The sequence below is a fragment of the Myotis myotis genome, unplaced genomic scaffold (assembly GCF_014108235.1).
Source record: "Myotis myotis isolate mMyoMyo1 unplaced genomic scaffold, mMyoMyo1.p scaffold_m19_p_15, whole genome shotgun sequence".
Classification (NCBI taxonomy): domain Eukaryota; kingdom Metazoa; phylum Chordata; class Mammalia; order Chiroptera; family Vespertilionidae; genus Myotis; species Myotis myotis.
The window spans coordinates 8,954,627-8,966,655 of record NW_023416319.1 but is presented as its reverse complement, the minus strand read 5'-3'; the positions used below and the strand labels follow the sequence as shown (position 1 = coordinate 8,966,655).

Genomic DNA, 12,029 nt, shown 5'->3' with positions numbered 1-12,029 from the left:
GTGTCACATATAGAAAATTTTTGATATATGCAACCATAGTAAAACAAAGATTTATATTTTTGATATTTATTTTATATATTGAAATGCCATTTAACAAAGAAAAATCAACCAAAAAAATGAGTTCACGTGTCCCCTCTGACACACGTATCATAGGTTCGCCATCACTGTCTAACCTGAGGGCATACAGGTAGAGAAAGTAAGAAACTGGGATAGAGTGTAGGCAACTCAGATCCACCTGGGCCTCCTCTGGGCCTCAACCCACCTGCCACCAGGTCTTGTGAGAGCCAAAGTTAAGTAACTAAGTTTCCACCCACCCACAAGCACTTTTTATTTCATAGGTTTGTTTGTTTGTTTGTATATACATATATATATAATTGACTTCAGAGGTGAAGGGAGAGAGTTAGAAACATCAATGATGAGCGAGAATCATTGACTGGCTGCCTCCTGCACACCTACTGGGGATCAAGCCCACAAGCCAGGCGTGTGCCTTTAACCAGAATCGAACCCGGGACCATTCAGTCTGCAGGCCAATGCTCTATTCACTGAGCAAAACCAGCGAGGGTTATTTCACATTTTTGAGCTGGGTTAAATGTGGGACCTTCAAGGCACCTTCTTTCTGGGACTTTGTAGTGAACTCTCAGGGTGATCAATATTCAGGCCCAATCGTCTCACCCCCTGACACACCCGCCAAGTCCTTTTCGGGAGCAGCATGCCAGTTGCTTTCCGTTCTCACATCCCTACCTGCTCTCTCTGAGGTTCTGATGACTGCTATGTTGGTGATGGCTACTCTTACCGGGGGAAAGTGAGCAAGACGATCAACCAGCACTCATGCCTTCACTGGAACTCCCACCTCCTCCTGCAAGAGAATTACAACATGTTTATGGAGGATGCTGAAGCCCACGGGATTGGGGAGCACAACTTCTGCAGGTGAAAACCACCTTCTTCCCTTTGCTCAGTCTTGGTCGCTTGTCAGTGTAAGGGTTGGTTTGTCTCTTTCCGCTGCTCCAAGATTTCCTGGGCCAGCTTAGACATTTTGAGACAGAACACTGGAACTCGTCATCCTTCTTTCTAGGAAGATTTTCATACTCAGAACAGGCTAGGTGATGCTGCTGTAACACACAAACCCCAACCCCAGTGGCTTGAACACATCAAAGTTTATTTCTCACTAATGTGTCCTGTGGGTTGGTAGGGGATGGGGGGATTCAGCTCCACAAAGTGACTCAATTACCCAGGAAGGGCAAGAAAGAAAGAGAATGAAAAAAAATGGAGCAGGAGTTTTGCTTTGTTTTTACTACTTCAACCTAGAAGTGACCCGTCATCTCTGCACACATATGCCATTGACGAAAACGTGTCATGAGGCCCCATATAACATTAAGGGAGAAACGTGGAGAAGGAAATTGGATGTCTGGTGAGTGTTAGGGTCTTCACCACAAGAATGCTCAGGTTCTCCCAAGTAAAGGTGACAACAAGTTCCCTTCTGCCCCTTCTGGTGCCTCCAGACCATTCTGCTGGTTTTCTCTTACTCTTCGTTGTCTAATCGAGGCCAAGGACATTCATGATCTGTATCTAAGAGACAGGAGTTGTTTGTATGGCTTTAAACTGGTTCCATTAAGCAAGAGGGACCTTCCACTTTCACTCACCTTGAGCTGTTCCCTTCATGGAGCTGTCTGCAGGGTGACTCCCTCAGCGGCCTTTCTCAGAGACTTCCCATGCATGGAATTTGGAGGTTGGGGCCAAGGAGCCCTACTTTCACTATGTTTCTGTGGCTATTTCACTTTCCTGACAAAGAAGGATCGTCAATGGGGATCTCACTTCTTTTCCTACGAATAATTGGATGTGTCCCATGGATCTGGCACAAGGCTCATGAACTCCTTCCTGGTCATCGGATTCTCCTCTGGAAGTTAAGGTTTTGCCAAAAAAACTACAACCACCCTTAGATGCCAGAATCAATCTATGATCCCAGGGACACACAAGAATGTGTTGCTCTTCTACCCAAGGGTCCTGTAATGAGGTCCCGTGGATTCACCAAGCCTTGACCCTGAGTTATCTTGGTTTTTGTTTTAGAAACCCAGATGGAGACAAAAAGCCCTGGTGTTTCATTAAAGCAAACAGTGCAAAGGTGAAATGGGAGTACTGTGATGTCCCAGCCTGCCCAGCCCTAGGTAAGACCCTGACTGTCCAGAGGCCCTGGTCGGGGGAGGATGCAGATCCGTAGACAGATGTTCCTGGCCCCCATCTCTCCCACCTTTGTCTTCCCAAGCATCTGCTTTGCCGACCCTCATCCCAGTGGTGGTCCCACTGCCGGATCCTCCACTCCCCTCTTGGGATGCCGAGCAGGACTGGAGACCTTTGTAAATTTGGGCCAGTGGCGCAAATGCAAATTCGTGTTTCCTAACTCCAAGTCAGTGCACCCGGCAAATATTTGTTGATTGTTTGCTGTGTTCCAGGAACTATGCCTGGCTCTGGGTGTACAATGGTGACCAAACATTGGCTGGGCCCCCATAGCCTCTCAGGATACAAAACAGTGGATTCCAGCCTCACAGTCTTCCAGGCTGCGCTGGCCCACCTCTCTACCCACAACTGGAACAATGCACCTTCCATCCTGATCAATGGGATTGCCTGCCTGCCTGGACAGTTTCACTTCTGTGCTCTTATGATCACCTTTGACTGTAACACTGCATTCATATCTACTCTGTCCATAACCCACCATTCTGTGAGACCCAACTCAAGGAGCCCTCCTCCAGGAAGTCCTTCATGATCTCCCAAATACAGTACTATCTCCCCCTCCTCAGAAACCTCAGGGAAAGAAAGCAGGCACCATCCTTACAGCACTTATCACTTTGTATGATGGTTACCTCTGCAAATGTCTTATTTCCCCCATTCTACTTCATCTGGGTATCTTTCCCTATGCACCAAAAGAGGCCCCCAAATATATGTATGCACTAATGATAGCTAAGAACATACCCAGTGATGCGCTTATATGTTTGCACTCACATCTTTGTGTGTGTACATGTCAAAATAAGAATGAAAAAGCAAGGTTTTTCATTGTTAACTTTATAGACTTGCTTTATATTAATCAATGTAGTCAACAAATATTGTGTGCCTACTACCTACTCACCCTGTGTGCACCCATCTCTTAGCTCTGGATACTCGCTAAGTTGCTAGACTCAGAGTCATACCTCTAACAAGGTCCTTCTGAGGACTTGGAGGGAGGGTGAATGGTGTGATTTGTCTTTCTTGTGTCCCACAGACATTACCGACCCGGTAGAGCCCCTGACCAAGCTTCCGGGCTTTGACTCGTGCGGGAGGACTGAGATAACAGAGAGAAAAATCAAGAGGATCTACGGAGGCTTTAAGAGCACGGCGGGCAAGCACCCGTGGCAGGTGTCCCTGCAGACCTCGCTGCCACTGACCGCCTTCATGCCCAAGGGCCACTTCTGTGGGGGGGCGCTGATCCACCCGTGCTGGGTGCTCACTGCTGCCCACTGCACTGAGTAGGTGCCTGCTGGGAGCAGAGGACAGGGGACCTGGTCCATGGGGATGTTCTCCCCTTCCCATTTGAGCAGCATCTTGTTGCTCTCCAGGGGCAAAGAGGGTGGCAGGATGCGTACCTTTGAATTCCATGTATTTATGGCATTTAATTCTCAGAACAATCCACCAGAAGACAGGCTGAGGGAGGACAGGGATTTTTACCTTTTATGAATTAAAGTGTCCCCACTGCCCAGAATAGGTCTTTGTATGAGCAAGTGCTCAGTAAACAGTTGGGCAAAAAGAGAGTTAACTGTTACTCTCATTTCATAAACGAGGACCCCAAGTTTGGGAAGGTTTAGCACCTGGCCTTAAGTCACATGGTAAGGAAGTAGGTGAGTGGGATGTGAACCCAGACCACCTGCTTCCTTAACCTCTTTAGTCCTATCTGGACAGAAAGAAAAAATAACATGCTCCCATCTGATGCCCTCACCAGTGAGCCTCCCAGGTCAAGTGTCTTCGGTCCTGTGTGCCTCAGAGAAGCCAGAACGCACTGGGAGCCTGAAGAATCACTACCTCCCCTGACTTCCCTAAGTTCGTGGCCAGGGCTGGTCCCATGGAAGCCAGGCTCTGGTGGTGGCCTTGAAGGTCTTCCTGTCCACCCTGTTCTTAGATAATTTCTTTGACCCTCAAGGGTCAAACATGCAAACATTGGCATCTACCAAGGATATTTGTTCAAGATGTTCATTGGCTGCTCTTTAGCAAAACCCGTGGGGAATGAGAGGTCTCCCAGGAGATGTGGGATACAAGTTACAGCTTGTATTTAGAGACTGTCCCCTCAATAAAACAGTTTCTTCATGTTGTCCCATTTGGACCACATGGCAGAATTCTGTGAACAAGACAATGATAACATGAGGATGCCAAGTCTGCAGGTCGGGCCATTTACCGAAGGTCACACAGTTCACCGGGAGCAGAGCCAGGGCTTGGCTGCAGCCTCTCCAGTGCCAGGGCTCCTTCTTGACCATCTTACTTTCCCTTGCAGCCTAAAAGCCAAAAATCTAAGAGTGGTCCTAGGGGACCAGGACTTGAAGAAGACAGAATTCCATGAGCAGACCTTCAGGGTGGAGAAGATACTCAAGTACAGCCACTATCATGAACGAGATGACATTCCCTACAACGATATCGGCAAGTCTCTTCTAGCAGGGGATCTCTCTCGGGTCTTGTCCTGGGTGGATTTCTCTACTGATGGAAAGCTGAGGGTTGGTGCTGTCTGGTCCCTCATAGACCTTATAAGGTAGAAAATTTATTCCATCACTTTCTAGTTCTTAAAGGTTACTGTTGTGGATTAACATGCACAAGCTCTTAAGGGGAAGCGATGTTGTGTTGTGTGAAAGAGCTCAGCCTTGAATCCCACCCCTCCCACTTGCTAGCCGGCTTCACCTCTCTTCGCCTCAGTTTGCTCTTCTATAAAATGGGGAGCTGACTGCAACTCTCAGCTTCCTGTGTGTTAGGTGTCATCATGTGCATGTGTCCCCGTGCACACCCCGTATGACACCTGCTAGGCAATGATATACTTAAGCTTCTTACTGTCCAGTTTTCCATTCATGATACTTCTCATTCTCTCTCCTTCCTCAATATCATTTTTTACCCTTAGAAAGCCTGTTGTTGTTGTTTTTTAAATTGATTAGTCATTTAAAAAATGAAATTATGGAAAAAGTGGGGCCTTGCTACAAGCACCTTCCAATCAAGGTGGAATGGATGCTTTGATAAAGAGGATAATATCACCCATTTCTGTTTTCTCTCTCTACCTAGCTTTGCTCAAGCTAAAGCCAGTGGATGGCCACTGTGCTCTGGAATCCAAATATGTGAGGACTGTATGTTTGCCTGATGGTCCCTTTCCCTCTGGGACCGAGTGCCACATCTCTGGCTGGGGTCTTACAGAAACAGGTGAGTCTGGCCATGCCGTCTCCTGAGACTCGGGTGAGTTATTTTAACCAGAAAATAAAGGGTCAAACTCAACTGTCCTTCTGAACTTGAAGCCAGTGTTATATTCAAAATGTATTATCGAAAGAAAGATTGCATCATCTCTCCAAGTTTAGTTAAGTCTCATCAGCTCCAAGGAGTGTCCCTGATCTCGCACCTGCCCCTGGCTCTGGCCCCTGGACCCTTGACATTCATCAAGCATTGACCCTGTATCCATAAAGAACTGTTGCCTTCCCTAAGTAGACTAGAAAAGGGATACATTGGAAAGAAGGTGAATTGTGGAGTCAGATTCTTGGCTTGTCACTTGGGCAGCTGAGTTTCAGTTTTCCAATAACCATATTTACCTCCTAGGTTTAGAATCATGATAACGGGAGATAGAATTCTAGAGAGATACTGATTAATTCAACCCAGGGGGGTGGGATCAGGTCTCATTCATCTTTGCGTCTCCCACAGTGTGCTGATCTTAGTAGGCGCTCTATAAAGTTTTGTTACATCAAACTTTTGATTTGGCTCCAGGGTTTGGTCTTATCTAAGAAAGTAACCAAAGTGTTACTGTGCTCATAGTACTGACATGATGATATCTTCTAATATATGGGACTTTCTCTAATATAAGATGGAATTCTTCCCCATACATCATGCCCTTCATAAGGAAAAGCAGGAGTCACTCTAAGTAGGCCTGTATTCATAAAGAAAGTGGCATGTAATATATGAAATGGTCAGAAGGATTGGGGGAAAGAAGATAGCTGGTTCATTGGATTTAGGGTTAACCCTGTTTGTAGCTATCGTCATTGTAGTCCATCTAACCCTCTCCCCGTCAGCATGCCGACTAGAGCATTCTGAGCAGAACAGAAGTTTAGGGGAGGAAATACCTGCTCTGGGAAGCAGGTGATGTAGATGATCAACCAGGGAAATGCATCCATCACTAAGCATTTTCTACATGCCAACCCTCTGCTAGTCATGGGAAATTAAAAAATGGTTGAGACACCCTCCCTGTCTCCCTGACTTCACGGTCTAGCTGGGCAGAGGAGGGAATGAATGATTCTGCTCCGTTGTGATAAGCAGAGCATTGCAGGTCCAGATAGCCCTGGTGACAGCTGCAGGCAGAGCCTATCTCCTGGAGAAACCCTTCCTTCCCAAGCTCAGAGCTGGTGGCCCTCTTCTTACTCCTGCTGGCTTCTGGTGGGCTGGGTGCCACCCTGGTCCCCTCAGTGGCCACCTTTTCTTTCTGCCCCACAGGGGAAGGGTCCCGACAGCTCCTGGACGCCAAAGTCAAGCTGATCGCCAACACTCTGTGCAACTCCCGCCGACTCTACAACCACACGATCGACGAGACCATGATCTGTGCGGGAAACCTGCAGAGGCCTGGGCAAGACACCTGCCAGGTCAGAGACTCCAAATGGGCTTGGAGAGCAAGAGGCTAGCAGGACCTTACACGAGGGCACAGACCCCCTTAGAGCCCTGGGCTGGGAGACAGGCTCGGGGACCCACCTGCCGTAAAGCACAGGCCTAGGTTGGTATATCTGAATCCATTATCAATCCAGGAAGACACAGCACAATAACCATGGTGGTGACGTCACGTTGCCTGCATTGCTGCATTTCATCCTTGTGACACTCTGGTCAAGGGGGATGCCACTAGTGTTATTTGACAGAGCTTAGGAATTTCTCACTGTTCTGAAGGTTGGAAGTCTGAGATCAGGGCACCGGCATGGTTGGGTTCCAGGGAGAACCCTCTCCCGGGTTGCAGACTGCCAACTCCTCATTGTGTCCTCACGTGGTGGAGAGAGTGAGCTAGCTCTCTAGGTCCCTTTAACTAGGGCAAGAATCCCATGCATGAGAGCTCCACCCTCATCACCTAATCCCGCCCCCCAAAGGCCCCACCTCCCAATACCATCCCTTTGGAGGTTAGGTTTCAACATATGAATTCAGTCCCTTGCACCAAAATAATTCTGGAAGCTCAGGTGCCTCATCTATAAGATGGAAATGTTGTCCCCATAAGATCTGAGGCAGATGAAAAGAGATTAACATTGAAAATCCTGTCTACACAGTTGGAGAGTGTAAGCAGTGCTGTGTGGTTGAGAGCCATCCTCCTCCTCGCCGCTTTCCTTGGGGTGTGGGGTTTGATATAAACCAGGCATTGTTCTATGTGCTTTACAAACATTAAATCTTCACAAAAATCCTGGGGGTGGGGGTAGTGTTCTGTTGCTAACACCATTCCCAATGTGAGACATGGAGGCCCAGCTGGCTAGCAGGAGGTAGGGCCTGATTTGGAACCCGGAAGATCTAACCCCATAAACCATGCTGGATGTCTGAGCCATGGGCCTCTGAGGCCCGCCCTTCTACCCTGTGTGTGCCCGGTGGGTCCTGGAAGGGCTCTGCCCTAACAGGGCACCCCAACCCCACCCCAGGTCTTGCTGGAATGAGGAGTCGAGGGCCCCTGAGAACTCATGATAGTAATACCTGTGTTACTGAGAGCCATGATGGCATCTGGATATGAGGCTGTGACCACAGCACTGTGGCCTGGCCCTGTGCCCCTCAGCCAGGCCCTCCCTGACCCAGGAGCAGGGGCTGGTATTTGCTTCAGACCCTTGGGTCTCATGAGGCCCAGGAAGAGTCTTGTCATTGCTTTCCCGAGGGCCCACGACATCCCCTGCTGCCAACCCCTCATGGGAGTGGGGTGTCTCCTAATGCATTCTGTTCACAGAGCTGAACTCACATCTTTTCCCCCCAGGGTGACTCTGGAGGCCCTCTGACCTGTGAGAAGGATGGGACCTACTATGTCTACGGGATAGTGAGCTGGGGGGAGGAATGTGGGAAGAAGCCAGGGGTCTACACCCAAGTTACCAAGTTCCTGAATTGGATCAAAGCCACCATCCAAAGGGAGACTGGCTTCTAAGGTGCCTTGCGAACCTCAGAGCCCCTCCTCCTGAGCACCCAGACCAGGCGAGGCCTCGTGGGCAGCAACAGACACCCCTGGGAGCCTCCAGGATGCACACGGCGAAGTATCCGTGCTCTAAGCAGAGACAACAGCTTCCCGGCCTGGGGCGTCCCGGACCAACATCTCCACCATCATCAGGCTCCCTCCTGAGTCAGTCGGGAAATGACAGAATCAGCCCTAAATATATTGTGCTTGCTTCCCTTCACACCATGGCACCTTCTAGAAAATCACGGTTCACTGACTGCCTCCACCTCGGACATTTGCCAATGTGGGATCTCTCAACGTTCCACATCGGTGGGTGACCCTTGGCATCTGTATGCCTCATCGGAGACACTCAAGGCCCCCAACAGAACGAGCCGTCCACTTCTAGGTAGCAGCCAGAGGACCACAAAAGACCGCATTCTCCATCTGCTTTCACAGACTTGTTACTTTAATAAAGGCGACCAGGGCATGGCTGGTGTACCGTTGCACGGCTCGCCCCAGCTGAAGCCACTAGGCCTGTCGCTGGCGTGTAAGCTTCCTCTCCAGCGTCTCTCCCGAGAATCCTGGGTGGACCCACTTGCTCACAACGGCAGCACCTTCCTCCTCTTGACGTGCAGAATCTCAGTGGCATCTGGGTTCACATCCGCCCTCAGATGATCTCTGGGCTCCACAGCCTCTGCCCCCCGCTGCAGAAACCAAACACACCTCCGTGAGTCCAAACGAAGCTTCCAGCCGGCTCCTTTAGGATGAGCTGTCTAAGAGGCCCCGGGAGCATTTAACACGTCCACCCGCCCTTACTTCTCCCCTCCACCACCCTCTCTCCAGAGAAAGGATCCTCAAGGCAAGAACCAGGAGGGAGCAAAGCCAATCTCTCATTTAGATGCACTGTCTTTCTTCTGAACAAAGGAGGGTTCAAAACCCAGACTGGTGTAGCCAGCAAGTCCCTGACCCTTTGTGGGAACGTAATGAGCAAGCAGGCAGCCCAGCCTGGGCCGCCGTGGCCCAGGACTGATGCGGCCCCAGCAGGTTCGTCTCCGCAGAACTAATGGCTGTGGCTTCAGAGAAAACCCTGCAGGAAGTTTAACCCAGGTGTCATCCGCCTGGTCACCTTGGACCCATGGAATTAGGCACCTTGCTCGAGCTGCATCTCACACTCTTTAGAGCCAGCTGACCTTTGGCCAAAAATAAAGTCTGAAAAAGGAAAGGTGAGCTTGCCCTTCCCCGTGGCCTTGCAAGCCGGGTTTGCCCCTTGCTACTTACATAAGCCCCCTGGAGAGCCAGGCCCCTTGCGTTGGCCAGTTCTGCAGCCCGCCGAGCCATCTCCACTTTGTAGGAGCCAGGAGGGGTCCAGCCAATACCTCTGGTCAGGTTCAAGTCTGATTTGTACTTGACCTTGGGGGGGAAAGGGAAGTAAGAGGAATGTGTCAGCAGGCTTGGGGATGGTTTGGGCATGGGGTGGAGAGGCTTAAAGGCGAGCGTAGATGGAAAATGTGTTGGCAGTAAAGCAAACTTATCTAAAGCAGGAGCTCCCTGACCCTACGTGCTGTGAGCCCGGCCAGCTTGTCGCTGTCCCTTGCATCTTTCTCAGGGGAGGGAACCTTTTTTCTGCTAAGGGCCATGTGGGTATTTATAACATCATCCGTGGGCCATACAAAGTTATCAACTTAAAGATTAGCCCGCTCTATTTGGTCACACATTTAATTAACTCACCCCTAATGCCTTGGCAGGGCCAGACCAAATGATGTCTCGGCCTTTATGTGGCCTGTGGGCCAGACGCTCCCCACCCGTTTCAAGTGACGGGAGCACAATGGGGGTGGTGGATGGGGAGATGTGGTTCAAGTCCAAGCTCCTACCTTACCTTGCTCTGTGGCCTTAGACAAGTCACTTCCCTTCCCTGGACTTCGGTTTCCTCCCAGAGAGAAAAGGGCAAGGGCTGGGTCAGGTAACTACTAAGATCCCCTGGAAAGAGTTTGGCATAGCAATCAAGAGCGTGGGCTCTCACATCAAGCCAAAGGGGTTCATGTCCCAGGTCTGCCACTTGCTTGCCACGGGATCTTGAGTAAGTCACTTAACTTCTTGAATCCTCAGGTCCCTCCTCTGTAAAATGGGGCAATAATGGGGCTATTGGGAGGACTACCGGACACAACGCTTGGAAAGCATTTGGCACCGCAGCCTGGCCCACAGTAAGGACTGGATAAAGCGCAGTTATTGTTATTACTTCTTCGGGAACTAATGTATCAGGCATCCCGGGTTCTATCTCAGCCTGGCTCCTCCCAGATGGAGCCTGAATGTGGGGTTGGAGCCACCTCTTTGAAGGGCCTCGGCCAGGCGGGTGGGGCAGCTCACATCACTCTGCAGCTGGTGGGCCCTCTGTGCGTGCTTTAGGCCCAGCTGCTCCGGGTCGCAGGTGGGCTGAGGCAAGGGCTGCCTGTAGCACACGTCGCTGGCCAGCTGCTGGCTCCGCTTGGCCTGGAGGAAGCCGGGCTGGTCTGGGCGGCTGTGGAACCGGGACCGATTCTTAGCAAAGTCCTTCTTGTACTCATTGTCACTCTGGAGCTTGCCGACGCTGAGGAAATGCCTCATCCTTGGGTCATCGTCGATGCTGCGGTACCCGATCTGCAGGCCCCGGTCCCGCAGGAAGGCCTCTCTATACCGAAACTGCAGGTCAGAAGAGCAGAGATGGGTCATGGGTACCCACCTCTCCCCACGGATTCTCAGCAGGAATTCTACAGTGGGTCAAGGGCACAGCTTTGGATTCAAGTAGACTTACCATCTGTATGGCCCTCTGCTACCTTCTAGCTGTGTGGCCTTGGGCCAGTTACTGAGTCTCTCTGAGCCTCAGTGTCCCCAACTGATAAAAATGGGAGAATGGCCCTAGCTGGTTTGGCTCAGTGGATAGAGCGCTGGCCTGTGGACTGAAGGGTCCTAGGTTTGATTTCAGTGGAGGGCACATGCCCGGGTTGTGGGCTCGATCCCCAGTAGGAGCGTGCCAGAGGCAGCCAATCAAGGATGCTCTCTCATCATTGATGTTTCTATCTCTCTCTCTCCCTCTCCTTTCCTCTCTGAATGCAATACAAATATTTAACAACAACAACAAAAAAAAATGGGAGAATGAACTTCCACCCTATGGGACATGGAGAAGATTCCATGACATGGAGGGTTAGCTTCATGTCTGGCACTGAGTGGTGGCTACGAGTATTATTGCTGCTGTAATTCACAATCCCATGGAAGAGAAATGTACCCATTCTCTCAGCAGCCACTCTGCCTCTGATTCTTTCCATCTTTCAGGGATCCAGTCCAGTGCTCCTCAAACTCTCTATATAAAGGACCACATTCATTTCAATTTGCTTTTTCAATATGCAATTCATCAAATATATGGTCCTACTGGACACAATTAGTGCACAGTGGTACCACGTGGATTTAAAAACACCCAAACTGGCCGCCCCCCTGCTCAACAAGATGAGTCCACAGGTCGCATGCCTGGATGTCACATGTCTAATTGTTAAACATCTTTCTAAATGCTTGCTCTTGGTTTCTGTATGTATCTCATTGTGGACCAGTACCAAGCCATCCACAGATGATGCATATCTAACCACGATGCTTCCTCTTCCATCTTAACAGCTGCCGTGTTTGGACACCTGCTATGGGCAGGACGCTCTAA

At 50.1% G+C, this 12,029-nt stretch overlaps 2 protein-coding genes across 9 annotated transcripts in view; one reads left to right on the top strand and one right to left on the bottom strand.

Moving 5' to 3' along the window:
• The window catches only part of HABP2 (hyaluronan binding protein 2), a 30,898-nt gene extending 22,270 nt beyond the window's left edge, over window positions 1–8,628 (top strand). Inside the window, exons 7-13 of the mRNA XM_036335944.1 lie at window positions 756–927; window positions 2,065–2,162; window positions 3,251–3,494; window positions 4,511–4,653; window positions 5,281–5,415; window positions 6,688–6,833; window positions 8,180–8,628. Coding sequence (XP_036191837.1) covers window positions 756–927; window positions 2,065–2,162; window positions 3,251–3,494; window positions 4,511–4,653; window positions 5,281–5,415; window positions 6,688–6,833; window positions 8,180–8,344 — 1,103 coding nt within the window. The 3' untranslated portion in view covers window positions 8,345–8,628. The remainder of the gene's footprint in view (window positions 1–755; window positions 928–2,064; window positions 2,163–3,250; window positions 3,495–4,510; window positions 4,654–5,280; window positions 5,416–6,687; window positions 6,834–8,179) is intronic.
• A 165-nt stretch (window positions 8,629–8,793) lies between these two features.
• Window positions 8,794–12,029, bottom strand: part of LOC118669736 (nebulin related anchoring protein) — a 64,804-nt gene continuing 61,568 nt past the window's right edge. For 7 of the 8 annotated variants that reach the window (XM_036335937.1, XM_036335942.1, XM_036335939.1 and 4 more), the window contains 3 exons: window positions 10,715–11,026; window positions 9,629–9,760; window positions 8,794–9,054 (listed from right to left, as the gene is read on the bottom strand). In XM_036335937.1, coding sequence (XP_036191830.1) covers window positions 8,950–9,054; window positions 9,629–9,760; window positions 10,715–11,026 — 549 coding nt within the window. In that variant the 3' untranslated portion in view covers window positions 8,794–8,949. Of the gene's footprint in view, window positions 9,761–10,714; window positions 11,027–12,029 lie in introns of all 8 variants that reach the window. The other variant, XM_036335936.1, reaches the window with a different exon arrangement.